General features: G+C 36.1%; 1 protein-coding gene and 1 long non-coding RNA gene across 2 annotated transcripts in view; both read right to left on the bottom strand.

Annotated features, from left to right (window-relative positions):
* Window positions 1-12,404, bottom strand: part of LOC108192168 (uncharacterized) — a 117,370-nt gene that overhangs the window by 4,912 nt on the left and 100,054 nt on the right. The window contains exon 4 of the long non-coding RNA XR_015507611.1: window positions 12,215-12,299. This is a non-coding gene — a long non-coding RNA (uncharacterized LOC108192168). The remainder of the gene's footprint in view (window positions 1-12,214; window positions 12,300-12,404) is intronic.
* On the bottom strand, window positions 2,718-6,734 carry ccdc85b (coiled-coil domain containing 85B). Its single transcript, NM_001166154.1, has 2 exons — window positions 6,282-6,734; window positions 2,718-6,172 (listed from the first exon to the last, which is right to left on the bottom strand). The coding sequence occupies exon 2, from the start codon at window positions 5,620-5,622 to the stop codon at window positions 5,020-5,022; it is 603 nt and encodes a 200-aa protein (NP_001159626.1). The 5' UTR covers window positions 5,623-6,172; window positions 6,282-6,734; the 3' UTR covers window positions 2,718-5,019.

Below are 12,404 nucleotides of genomic sequence, written 5' to 3'. Positions count from 1 at the left end.
TTAGTTTACCATTTGTCTATGATTTTGAATTGAATAACAGGACTTTTATATTTTTTTGGGCAAATCCCTTAACTGCTGGCTTTGGTATTATATGAAAATAACAATTTATCTAAATGTGAGTTGGACTGCATTGATTTTTTTGGCAGGATGCCTGATTTTAATCAATTAGAAACAATTATTTCCCCTTTCTTTTGAACAGTGGGCCAATGATATGTTGCATGTTCTTAGTCTGGAAAAAAATATGGCTTAATTTAAATGTTTTTTGGGTCCAAGTTCACTGTCATTTGGCGTCCATTCACAAATTACCTCCAAAGCCAAATGTAATTGTATGTGGACAAAATGATGCTGATGCTGTCAGGTTTTGCTTGTATTCTTCTGATGTTGTTTTCATTTTTTTTGGTCTTTGCTTATTTGTACTTCCTGACAAAAGTCTTGTCGTCGATCTCAGTTAAGAGCAACAAGAAATAACTTGACTTCTAGTAGATCATTTGCGTAAAGTGACCGAATGTAGATTTTTCTGATGAATCATCTGTTGAACTGCATCCCAATCATTACAAATACTGCAGAAGACCTATTGGACCCAAGATTCTCACAGAAATCAGTCAAGTTTGGTGAAGGAAAAATCATGGCTTGGAGTAACATTCACTAAGAGGGTGTGTGAGAGATCTGCAGAGTGGATGGCAACATCAACAGCCTGAGATATCAGGACATTTGTGCTGCCCAATCCATTACAAACCATAGGAGAAGGCAAATTATTCAACAGGATAGCACTCTTTCTCATACTTTAGCCTCCAGATCAAAGTTCCTAAAAGCAAAGGAGGTCAAGGTACTCCAGGATTGGCAGGCCCAGTCCCTAGACATGAACATTATTGAGCATGTCTGGGGTAAAATGAAGGAAGAGCCATTGAAGATGAATCTAAATAATCTTGATGAACTCTGGGAGTCCTGCAAGAACGCTTTCGTTGCCATTCCAGATGACTTTATTAATAAGTTATTTGAGTCATTGTAGAGATGTATGGATGCAGTCCTCCAAGCTTGTGACTATTAATTATTTTACCACTGCACCATAACTTTATATTCTATACTGCAAAGTCAGACCTTACTGTCCTAATTAAATAATTAAAAGACTAGAAGTCAAGTGATTATTTGTTGCTCCTAAAACTTTGATAGGCGACAAGACTTTTGTCAGGTAGTGTATGTTGTGTTGTTGGTTGTTTGACTATTTAAATAAATATAAATGGGAGGAAAATGAATAATGGGACTTTGTTTGGGATTTTAAAGATCATTTGGTGTTGTTGGATATCCTCCAAAAACTTTTAAAGACACTAAAAAGTGTCTTTATTTATATTTCTAATAGAAGTGTTAGACTGTCTGGGTTGATATTATGAATTATGGTAAAATAGCTGGTAATAAACTGCCAGCACTTTTTCTGTTATTTTACAGATTTAATTCTCAATATACTATCTATCATACAGTAAATTGTTTCAAAATACTAAAAGGTCACAAAATGTAACTTTGTTAAACTCCACAGTTGAGTTTTTAAAATCAAAAGTTGAAAGAACAAGAATCAATGTGCCATAATGCAATTTATAATCATAACTAAATGGAAAACACTGGTGAATCACAAAATACAGAAACTGTTAACATCAGATTTATTTCAGAGGCCTAAACTGAGCTAAATAAATAAGAGAACTACATTGCATATTTATTTATAAACTTTTAAGCTAAACTTAAAATTAACATAGATGCATTCTAGTTTTGTTTGACCATTTTTGAGATTAATTACCCTGTATTTATTCTAACATTTCTGGAGAAGCTAAAATGATCCCCCTCAGACCTGAGTTGTTCCAAGTTACTGAAAAATGTAAAAGTATGTATATAAAATGCAATATATATATATATATATATATATATATATATATATATATATATATATATATATATATATATATATATATATGCATTTTGTTTAAAACAAGCTTTATCTTCATCTTCCTCATCACTCAAGATAATGTCAACAAATATTTTCATCTGCTATATGCTAAAGAACTTCAAGATCTGTATATTCTGCATTTGAAATTGTTTCAGCAATGAATTAGAACATTGATATAGTCTTTTTTATACATAAAAAAAGTTTAATCAGCATTATTAGAGGTTTAATTTCAGTAACAGATCTTAAACCCATTGTCCCATCCTAATGGACAGGCATATTTGAAAAAAAGCCTGATCTAAAACTAGCAATGGTACAAAAGATTTTAAACTTTAATTAGTAAGTGCTACAATCTATTTCATACAATCTATGAAATATTGGCAAACATATTAATAAATCATAAAAAAAACATTTTAAATGTAGCTTATGTCTGTGTCCGAAGTGAAGTGATGCTATGATGCTTTTCAGTGTAGAGGATTTATTTTTATTTTTTTCAAATTAAAATATGCCGAGCCTTTTACTGGATGACAATCGTCCACTCTTATGGACTGCAGGCTTTAAATTAAATTAAATGCTCAGAAACCACAAAAACATGGGCTGACACGTGATGTCCATTGTAATGGACACAGGCTTTAAAGGGGTTTTAAACACCCAAAAACAGATCATAAGGGTATAAATACTTTTGCACTCCTAATTATATTAGTTTTTATTAATCAATCTGCAATCTCAACTGTTGTGAGACTACTGTTTGTTAGTTTTTAAACAAAATTGTACAGCAGATTTTTTACAGTCTTAAAATGTCTTTTTTAATATATTCTCATGCAGAGTGATGGTATGAGGTAAAAAAAGACCAGACCAGAACATGGTGTGTCAGTCAAGTGTATTTAAAGCTATCTCACCCACCATGAGCATAGCCTGAAGCAAAGCAAATGCTAATCAATCAGAGAACTGGGTCTTATAGCTATAGAACTGCAGAAATAATACTGATCATAAACATAATCAGATTTAAAACATGTACAACAGAACAATCTTATGTAGGAGGGTCTCGTATGCAGCAAATACAGCGGAAATGACTATAATGATGATAATAATAATAACAATATCTAGCACAATCATTTTAAAACTACAATGTTTTCCCCTCCAAACATGAGTGTCAATTATGCATGTGTTAATTAAAGTCTTGCCAAAACAACAACTGAACACAAAAAGCTTTGTACAGTACAGCTGTGTAGTTAAAGTGGGGTTAATGCAAAAGAAAGATCATTTGAAATCATAGCAACATAGTTTAGTGGAGCACACATCACTACATCTAGTAAATTATACCGTCCAGTTCAAAATGAACAAGCAAAAACAATCTCATACTGTAGAAAAGTGGTCTAATAACATGTGCAGTTCCAGTGAATCAATTATTGGGCCTCCGCGATTACGTCAAAACAAAATATCTGATCTGCTTACAATGGAGGCTTTGCACAATCCGTTGATACTCTCCATTGTTAAAAATGATTCAGTGCTTTTTTTTTTTGTAAATGATCTCAAAGGGATCACTACATATAATATGGCTCTAATCAGTAAAAATGTGAATCTCTAAAGATTCGAGAGTCGTTACAGCCCTGTCGTAGTGCATGTAGGAGAAACATCAGCCCGTGAGCAGATCAGTGCACAGTAAAACCTGGTAAAAGTTAGCAGTATGGTTGGTTTCTCCCAACGTTGTTCAAAATGTCGACCCCAAAACTAAACCTATATTTGTCCCTATCTACAACCCCTGTATAAGAGATGAGAGGAAACATTCCAGCAAGGCTTGGAAAAACATACATTCAAATAATGCTACTAATACGATACATGGGCTTGCCGGAAATTCTGAAGCTTTGGGAACAAGGTGGATGGTTTGTGTTATCTTACACCAGCATTGCTGTATCACCTTTAGGTGGTCCAGATGGTTTTCGACTATGCTAGAAACCAAACACCCTTCTCCAAAAACACAGCTACCAGCTTAAAGGGAGAGTTCACCCGAAAATGATTCGTTCACATTCAGCCAAACAGCAAATTCAGCAAAAATATTCACCCCCTGAAGTTTTGATATTTCAGCAATTTAACAGCACATTCACATTTCATTCATGATTTTCTCTGATAACGGTTAATGGTCACATGACATGCAGGGAAAATATAAATTAAGAATTCAACAAGTGAAGGAGTTATTCTCTGATTTTTGGTGTCCACAAATGAAGATTTCATTCCCACAATTTACATCGGCCCCACGTTACAGTAAACCATGACCATTTATTATGATATTCTGCAACAAGGGAAAGAAATAATCACATGGCCATGATTTATTAAAACAAGGGAACACATTGTTATATTGTATTTCCTTAAAATGATGAAATTAGTTATTAAAACATGCTGATGGATTAATAAATGTGGGAATAGTTTAGTAATTTGTGGTCATTATGTGCTTTTTCCCCCTTTACATCTTGTGTATAGTAAACAAATAATTTTCCAGTGTCTTATTTAATTTTAATTAGGTTAGATTGCTTGATTGTTTCATAGTTATTTTTATACATATTAGCCTTTCATTCACTTCCATATCCCTTGTTTGCACAATACTAGTCTAGTTATATTTTGAAAACCTCTAACTTTCATTTTATGGATAAAACAGTGCCTCAAAATATCTTCTTTTGTTTTCCACAGAAGAAATAAACTCATGCAGTTTTTAAAATAATGCCAGAATTTTCAATCTGTCAGAACTATCCCTTTAAACTGGACTTTCCAGCAAGAGGAGTGATTTTAAAAGGAGAGGCTGTCACTTTAAAGCTTAAAAATAGTTATATTTTGCCTGGCACCCAATGAGTTCACTCAAGTTTTATAGGTCTGCCAACTATAAAATGTTGATCAAGGAAATATAGAGAAACAGTACTTATGGCATCAAAAGGGCCACGAGTAAACTAGCCTACTTTATAAGTCCTGGTCTATTTCAATCGAAATAGCTGAGATGTCATTGTCAGAAAATGTAAACTACTTTTGTTTGCAGACATATAAAGTCCGTCTCAGCGTCAAGAGAGAAGGTTAAAGTAATATGGCTCTGCTCCTCTCCCTCAGTCATCTGGTGAACACACCAAGTGCAGCTGGTCAGGACTGCCAACACTCCCAGTGCTGGAGCTCCCATCGCCCACGTCCCGGGCCACCATACACGGTATATTGAGATCTGTGGATCCACCGGGGCTGGAATCACTTCTGCTCACGCACTCTTCCTCAAGCACCAAACAAAGTTCCTTCAGATCCAGATTCTCCTTCACCAAACCGTCCTGCATCCTCTCCAGATCGGCGAGCTTCTTGAGGTATCCGCCGAGGTCCTCACGCATCACTTTGGCAGCATGGTGACCGAATAGTTGCCACTCACGTGCCAGTTTCTTCACTTTCAGACGATCGTCGTCCAGAAAGCAGCATAAATCCCGAAGTTCCTGGTTCTCCTCTTGCAGGCGCTGGTTGATGACTTTGAGTTCCCTGATTTCAAGCAGATGTCCCTGCAGTTGTTTATTGACTTCTTTGATTAATCGACCACGCTGTATGAGAGCAGACATCTTATCAGATTCTTCCTTGCGCAGTCTATTCACCAGCTCTTCCTTAGTACAAGCCAGCAAGTCTTCATCAGACAACTTGGACAGTTCGCGGTTCAGTATTTCACTGTCGCTCCCCATATTGTACACGTCAATTGGTCTTAAACCATAAAATAAGTCTTAGAAGCAGTGCTGGGTAGTAAGTGATTACATGTACTCTTGATTACGTAATCAGATTCCAAAAAATGTAGTGCATGTACGTTTAAAAAATGATCATAATCGGATTACAGTTACTTTACGGATTACGTGTGTCTACAGACTACTCACACACTCATAGTGGTTAATTCATTTCTTTTTTCTTTAAATATTTCATTCATAACAAGCTGTTTAGCTTTAAATAATTGCCATGTAAATTAATTTCATTCTTTTAAAACACAGGATGCCCCTAAAGTCAAAAGTAATCTAAAAAGTAATCCAAAAGCAACACATTAAACCCAAAATAAATAACCTATTTGATGTTACTGACCACAATTCTCATTATGTCATTTGCAATCAGTAACCATTTGTAAATAATTTACCCAGCACTGCTTACGAGGCACATGAGATGTCTGTCACTGTAAATGGGGCTCTACATTCCTCATCCAGGCACGAAGAAAACCCTCCATTTCCTTTTCAGCCCGGTATTTATATCCTAAAACAAGAGGAAAACCACATTTCTGATGGGCGAACAGGTTCTCCGTCATGCTTAACGGTAAAAACAACAAACTCGTCCAGATTGTAACACACTAAACAGGGCCTACCTCTCTCCTCGGCGTTTTAAATCACAATTAGCAGCGTTCATTTCTCAATAGCTGACTTCTGGGAAGCACCGAAGAGCAATCACGTTTGTTCCTTCTTCTCGGACTGGGATGTTTAGGTCAACACAGAGGTTTAAAATAATCCCCGTGGAGCATCTTTTCTCTTCTGTATTATCTGGGATCACAATGTCCGTGCGCATCCGCCTCTCTCCGCCCATAAGCTTTCGGTCATTCCAGCGATCCTCTTACTTACTGTCCAAATAAGCAAAACATCCCGTCGCTGGCGTTTCGCGTTGTAAATATGAAAAATAAATAAAGAAGAGTCAAAATGTACGACAGGCTGGTTGTCTAGTGCTGCATGCGATTGGTCGGTTTTTGTTTTTTTTACAGAAGAACGACGTCGGATAATCCGCATCCACGACGCTGAGGTGTATAATAGCAGCCCGCGGGTTCACGTCTTGGTGATTCCTGAGGAATTCGCTGAGATGTTCCTTGAGATTACAGTGTTTCCTTTGGCGATGGTGGTGGTTTGGGAGGCAGTGATGTCTTCCCCCATCTCCTGCTCTCCTCCCCCTCTCTTCTTCACCTCCCTCCCCTCCCTGCTTTACCGTAAAAATCTGTACTGTATCCTGGCTTCCTCTAGCACAGCTGTTTCTAATGTTTAAAGCTCTGAAGATACATACCAGAGACTAATAATACAGATTTATGCTCAGGCCCGGATTAAGAACTCAGGGGCCCCTGGGCACATTATCTTGTAAGGCCCCCTACCTGGCCGCACCCCTATAGTTGAATTTAAAAAATAAGAATAATATAATAATTTTTAAATAAAATGAATCTATAATTTGTTGCCCACATATTTAAATAAATGATATATAGTACATATGGATTTATAGTCTGCAAAGATTTAAATTATTTTTCAAAGCATTAAATAAAAATACTAATAAAACTACATATATATATATATATATATATATATATATATATATATATATATATATATATATATATATATATATATATATATTTTTTTTTTTTTTTTTTTTTAAGGGTATTTTAGTGTATTGCTTTTACAAACTTATAAAGCATATTATTGCCATGGCATATAACGCACAATGCTTCTCCAATCCAGTTATATGAATCTGAGTTCTATGAATCTGAGTCTTTCTCATAATACAAACACTAATTTACTGTCTCTCTCCTCCTCTCCCTGTATTTTCTCTACTCTTCTCGTGATGAAGACTTGATTATAAACCTAAAAGTATCCGAAATCACAGACACTATACCTCTTCTCTCCCCTCTCTCTCCTCTTCTGGGCCTTTCTCTCTCTCTCCCTTTCTGTCTGTCTCTCACACGATGAATCCAGTCCGCGCTGCGCTGCCGTTAGCCTCCTCTGCCTGGTTAATGCTAGCTACTCATCATTTAAAGTTAACGTCTTCTTCTGTACCCTCATTCTCCTGATCATGGGTCTGTTTAAAGAAGGTGTGTATGGAAAATGCCTCAATAAAGATGCCTCCTCTCCTCTTTCTCTCGCGTTTGCTAAATCCACTTGTCCACTCATTTTTGATCTATGACAGATATAACGTTACACTAAAGTCCGCTCAGTTTAGTGCGGGTTATTACAAAACTGACGTTTCCGCGCTTGACCAATTACAGCATTCTGTTTAGTTAAAGAAAGAAAGGCAATTTAAATATAATAATAATATTAATGTGTGATCGCGATTTTTTTGCTCAGAGGAAATACAGTTGTCTTAGCAATAGAGTTTTTGAAGAGAGGGAGGCGCGGCAGGCGCCTATAATAAGGCTAAACATTATTAAATACCCACGAGACACTTGTGACTTTATATCACATTTGCATTATTTAAAAAAAATGTTTCTTTCCTGTTAAAAATAAATATATTTCCAATCTGATATGTAATGGGGAGAAAAAAAAGTAGCACGAGTTCAGCTGATGGTGGATTCGAACCGATGTTATTATTAATCGCGTCAAAAGATGATAACGTGTGCCTTACATGGTGCGCCACTGCGGCTACATTAATTGGCTGCTTTTTACTCATCTTGTCTCTATCAATCAGGCATCGATGGGCGTAAACCCTGAATAGCTAGATGCGCTATTTGCAATTAGCCTAAAAAGACACTCCGAAATTGTCTTTTTTTCTCCCCCCTCGCAGGGGCCCCTGGTGCGCACGGGCCCCTGGGCCTGTGCCCATAAGGCCCATTGGTTAATCCGGCCCTGTTTATGCTGAAATGTCTCTGAATGAGGTGTTCCCACTATGGGACACTCACAAAAAACTAACGGAAAGGGTGACAAAAAGCTTTTCTCTACTTTAAGTCATGGTATTTAGCCACATCCTTCCGCCCTGCACTCCAGCACAATTGTAGGCACGAGGACACAACAATGTGGGGTGTTAACCAGAGCCAGGGGTGAGGGGGGGGGGGGGGGGGGGTTGCTGGAGTGAGAATGGGAACAGGCCACAGTTTCGGATAAATGGGAGGGAGGGAGGGGTGAGCATCGGCATGTAGGACAATGGGGAGAGGTGCAGTGAAGGCAGTGGTGAAAATACACTTGCTCCTTTGGTGGATTCAGTAAGAGTTGGTCGCAGTTTGGGTTGGGGTGCGTGGAAATACTTTTGGACTTAAGAGTTACTTAAGAGTTGTTATTGGCTAACGGATAGTGTACTTATTAAACACTATTGTGATTAAATATCTCAAACAAACAAACATTGCTGTATGGTTATAGGATATACCTAAACGTACACTGTAAAAATATAGATTAATTAACAGTTAACAGTTTCCGTATTTTGTAATTCACAGTGTTTTGCATTTATTTATGGTTGTGAATTGCATGATGGGACCTTGATCTCTGCTCTGTCCACTTTTGCTGTTAAAAATTCAACTCTGCAGTTTAACAAAGTAACTTTTACTGACATTTTAGTTGAAGTTAAATAAGAATTAATGGGGGACACGGTGTTGCAGTGGTTAGCAGTAGCACTATCACCTCACAGCAAGAAGGTCGCTGGTTCGAGTCTTGGCTCAGTTGGCATTTCGGTGTGGAGTTTGCATGTTCTCCCCATTTTTGCGTGAGTTTCTTCCGGGTGCTCCGGTTTCCCCCACAGTCCCAAGACATGCGCTATAGTTAAATTGAATAGGCTAAATTGACTATGGTGTATGAGTGTGTGTGTGAATGCAAGTGTGTATGGGTGTTTCCCAGTACTCTGCTGCAGCTGGAAGGGCATCTTAATGCGTAAAACATGCTGGATATGTTGGTGGTTGTGTATGAATGAATGAATAAGAGATAATATAGAGAAATAAACAGAAAATGTACTGGCAGTTTATTCCAACCCACCAATATATACTAACCCAGACAATATAGCACTTAGTTTAAACTATTGAAAATGGTAATGAAAGTTAATTTTCAAGGTTAAAATTTGTTGGCAGAAAGATCAAGGTCCCATAATGCAACTCAAAAGCCTAAATAAACGGGGAGGAAAAATACAAAATACGTAAAAAATGTGGATGTCATTTATTTATTGTAACATGCAAGTGTGTGTATTACTTTTAAGACTAATTAATTCCTTCCTTTAATCAGTGATTCATTCATTTTTTTGTTGGCTTAGTCCCTTTATTAATTTGAGCTCACCACAGCAGAATGAACCGGCAAGGTGCCCTACGACACAAGCTCTCTTTTTCCAAAACCTTTTTCTGTTTTCCATGACCGTATGAACCCTGTAAATTCTTCAGTGTTGTAGCCTGCAGACAATGTTAGATACTTTGTATTGGTCACATGTTATTCCTGTATTGTAAGTCACTTTGAGGGGAAAAAGCTGCTATATTAATATGTAAATTTTATATTACCACAAGATTTTAAGCCAGCAGAGAAAGTACAAAAAACTACTCTTTGTTATATTTAGATTCGCTTTACATGCTGGATAAGTTGCCGGTTCATTCATGCAGCGGATGCCCTTCCAGCTGCAATCCATCTCTGGGAAATCCTTTAATCATATAATAATAATTTATTTATGTAATATATAATTTGATTACATCTATAATATCATTTGATTATTTATATTTTAAATCATTCATTATTCACCCTTTAAATTGTCAGTTTTATTGCTCCCATTTTTCATTAATTTTCATATTTTGGATTTTTAATATTTTCCTTCCTTCCTTATTCTAACAACCATACAATTAAATAGCTTCAATGAATATTTTTCAAGAGTAAGAGGTTGTCTCCATTTCAAGGATTTGTTGTGAAGAAGTAATTTTCCATTGCTATTGCTTGTGGTATAAACACTTTTTGTGTTTGTGTTGGTTAGATGAAGATCAAAACATATTCAGCTAGTGTAATTCAATAAACTTTGCTCATCATCATTACTTCATCTCCTGCTTCCGCTGTTCTCTGGCTTTTCTCAGTAAACTGCTTGTCACATAGAAGACTGTTGATGTAGTTTTGTGCATTATTATCAGAGATCTCTGCTTTTTGGTTGTTTGAGTATAGTCTGCTACGCCAAACAGATTTTTTTTTTCAGGTTCTTGTGTCCATAGCCCAATCATTCATTATGCCAATCTAATTTTCAAGCCTGAAATAACGTGACTCTTGTAAACACTGATGTCCTCTATTTATTCATTCATTTTCTTGTCGGCTTAGTCCCTTTATTAATCCGGGGTCGCCACAGCAGAATGAACCTTCAACTTATCCAGCATATTTTTACACAGCGGATGCCCTTCCAGCCGCAACCCATTTCTGGGAAACTGAGGTCAATTATAATTTAAATAATTTTCTGCTTTTATTATTTTTATTTTAAATTCAGGGTTCATGCACACTTTTACCACTAAAGTTCCATGACTTTTCCAGAACTTTCAAGTCAAATTTCATGACCTAATGTTTCATGTAATGTCTACATATACATGGTAAATCATAAGAAATGTTTAAATTTATTACAGCATATCATAAAACATGCAATAGTTTCAATTAATTTTTATATCTATGTAAAATAGACGACGCTTACACAGCACTAATAATGCAAGAGCATGTTTTTGGCCAAAAAAAGAAAAGAAGTAAAAACAACTAACCTCCATTTCAACATACAGATATTTGTCAAACTAATTTGAGATAACCTTAATAGTTTGTAAAATAGTAATAGTAGGTAAAACTGCTTCTATTACAAAGCACGTGCGACACGTATGCATTTCACTGCATTCGAAAGTTTAAGCTTGGTGAAATCTAACCTGCAAAACCACAATCACATCAAGTGATTGCATGAGATAGAAGATAATTTAAAATAAGAAATTTAAAATATGGAGCAATCACTTACTTTTGTCTAATCATATTGTTTAACCCCGCCCCTTTTCGCAGCGCCCTACGACAGAATTTTGCAAGCACAAGCTCTTTTTTTCCAAAACCTTTTTCTGTTTTCCATGACCATATGAACCCTGTAAATTCTTCAGTGTTGTAGCCTGCAGACAATGTTAGATACTTTGTATTGGTCACATGTTATTCCTGTATTATAAGTCACTTTGAGGGGAAAAAGCTGCTATATTAATATGTAAATTTTATATTACCACAAGATTTTAAGCCAGCAGAGAAAGTACAAAAAACTACTCTTTGTTATATTTAGACTCTCAGATATAAGTGTGTGCTGTCAATAGGGCATTACATAAAAGTAGATCAAGTACATTTGACCTTTTTACAGCTCTTTTTGTTTCACATATAAATGTAATGTCATTCTGCATCATTTAAAATCTTCTTAAAGTGGCTATTTTTGTATGTTCGTCAATGTGCAATCCATAAAATACATTTAAACATCTGCAGTGGTGTGTAATGTGAATGTAAGTAGCTTAATTTAACGATTTACAGTATGCTTCCCTACTTATAATTGGCACAAGGACACACTCTAGTGATTGGGCAGGATTGTGATGTCATCCCGTTTCTAGGTTACCTCTTCCTGGAGTTTCATCAGGAGGCTTCTGCTCTCTCACCATGATGGATCCTTTTTATAATCCACACATCCCATGTAAACACAGCTAAAAAAAAAAAAAAATTCTTATAAATTACATAGCATCCATATTTTCTTTTTAAACCATTTAACGTATATGACATTATTTGATTAAATATGATACTCTTACTTT

The sequence above is a fragment of the Danio rerio genome, chromosome 14 (genome assembly GCF_052040795.2).
Source record: "Danio rerio strain M-AB ecotype USA chromosome 14, GRCz13ab, whole genome shotgun sequence".
Taxonomy (NCBI): domain Eukaryota; kingdom Metazoa; phylum Chordata; class Actinopteri; order Cypriniformes; family Danionidae; genus Danio; species Danio rerio.
Note: the sequence above shows the minus strand (reverse complement) of the source record. Positions and strands in the feature narration are given on the sequence as shown.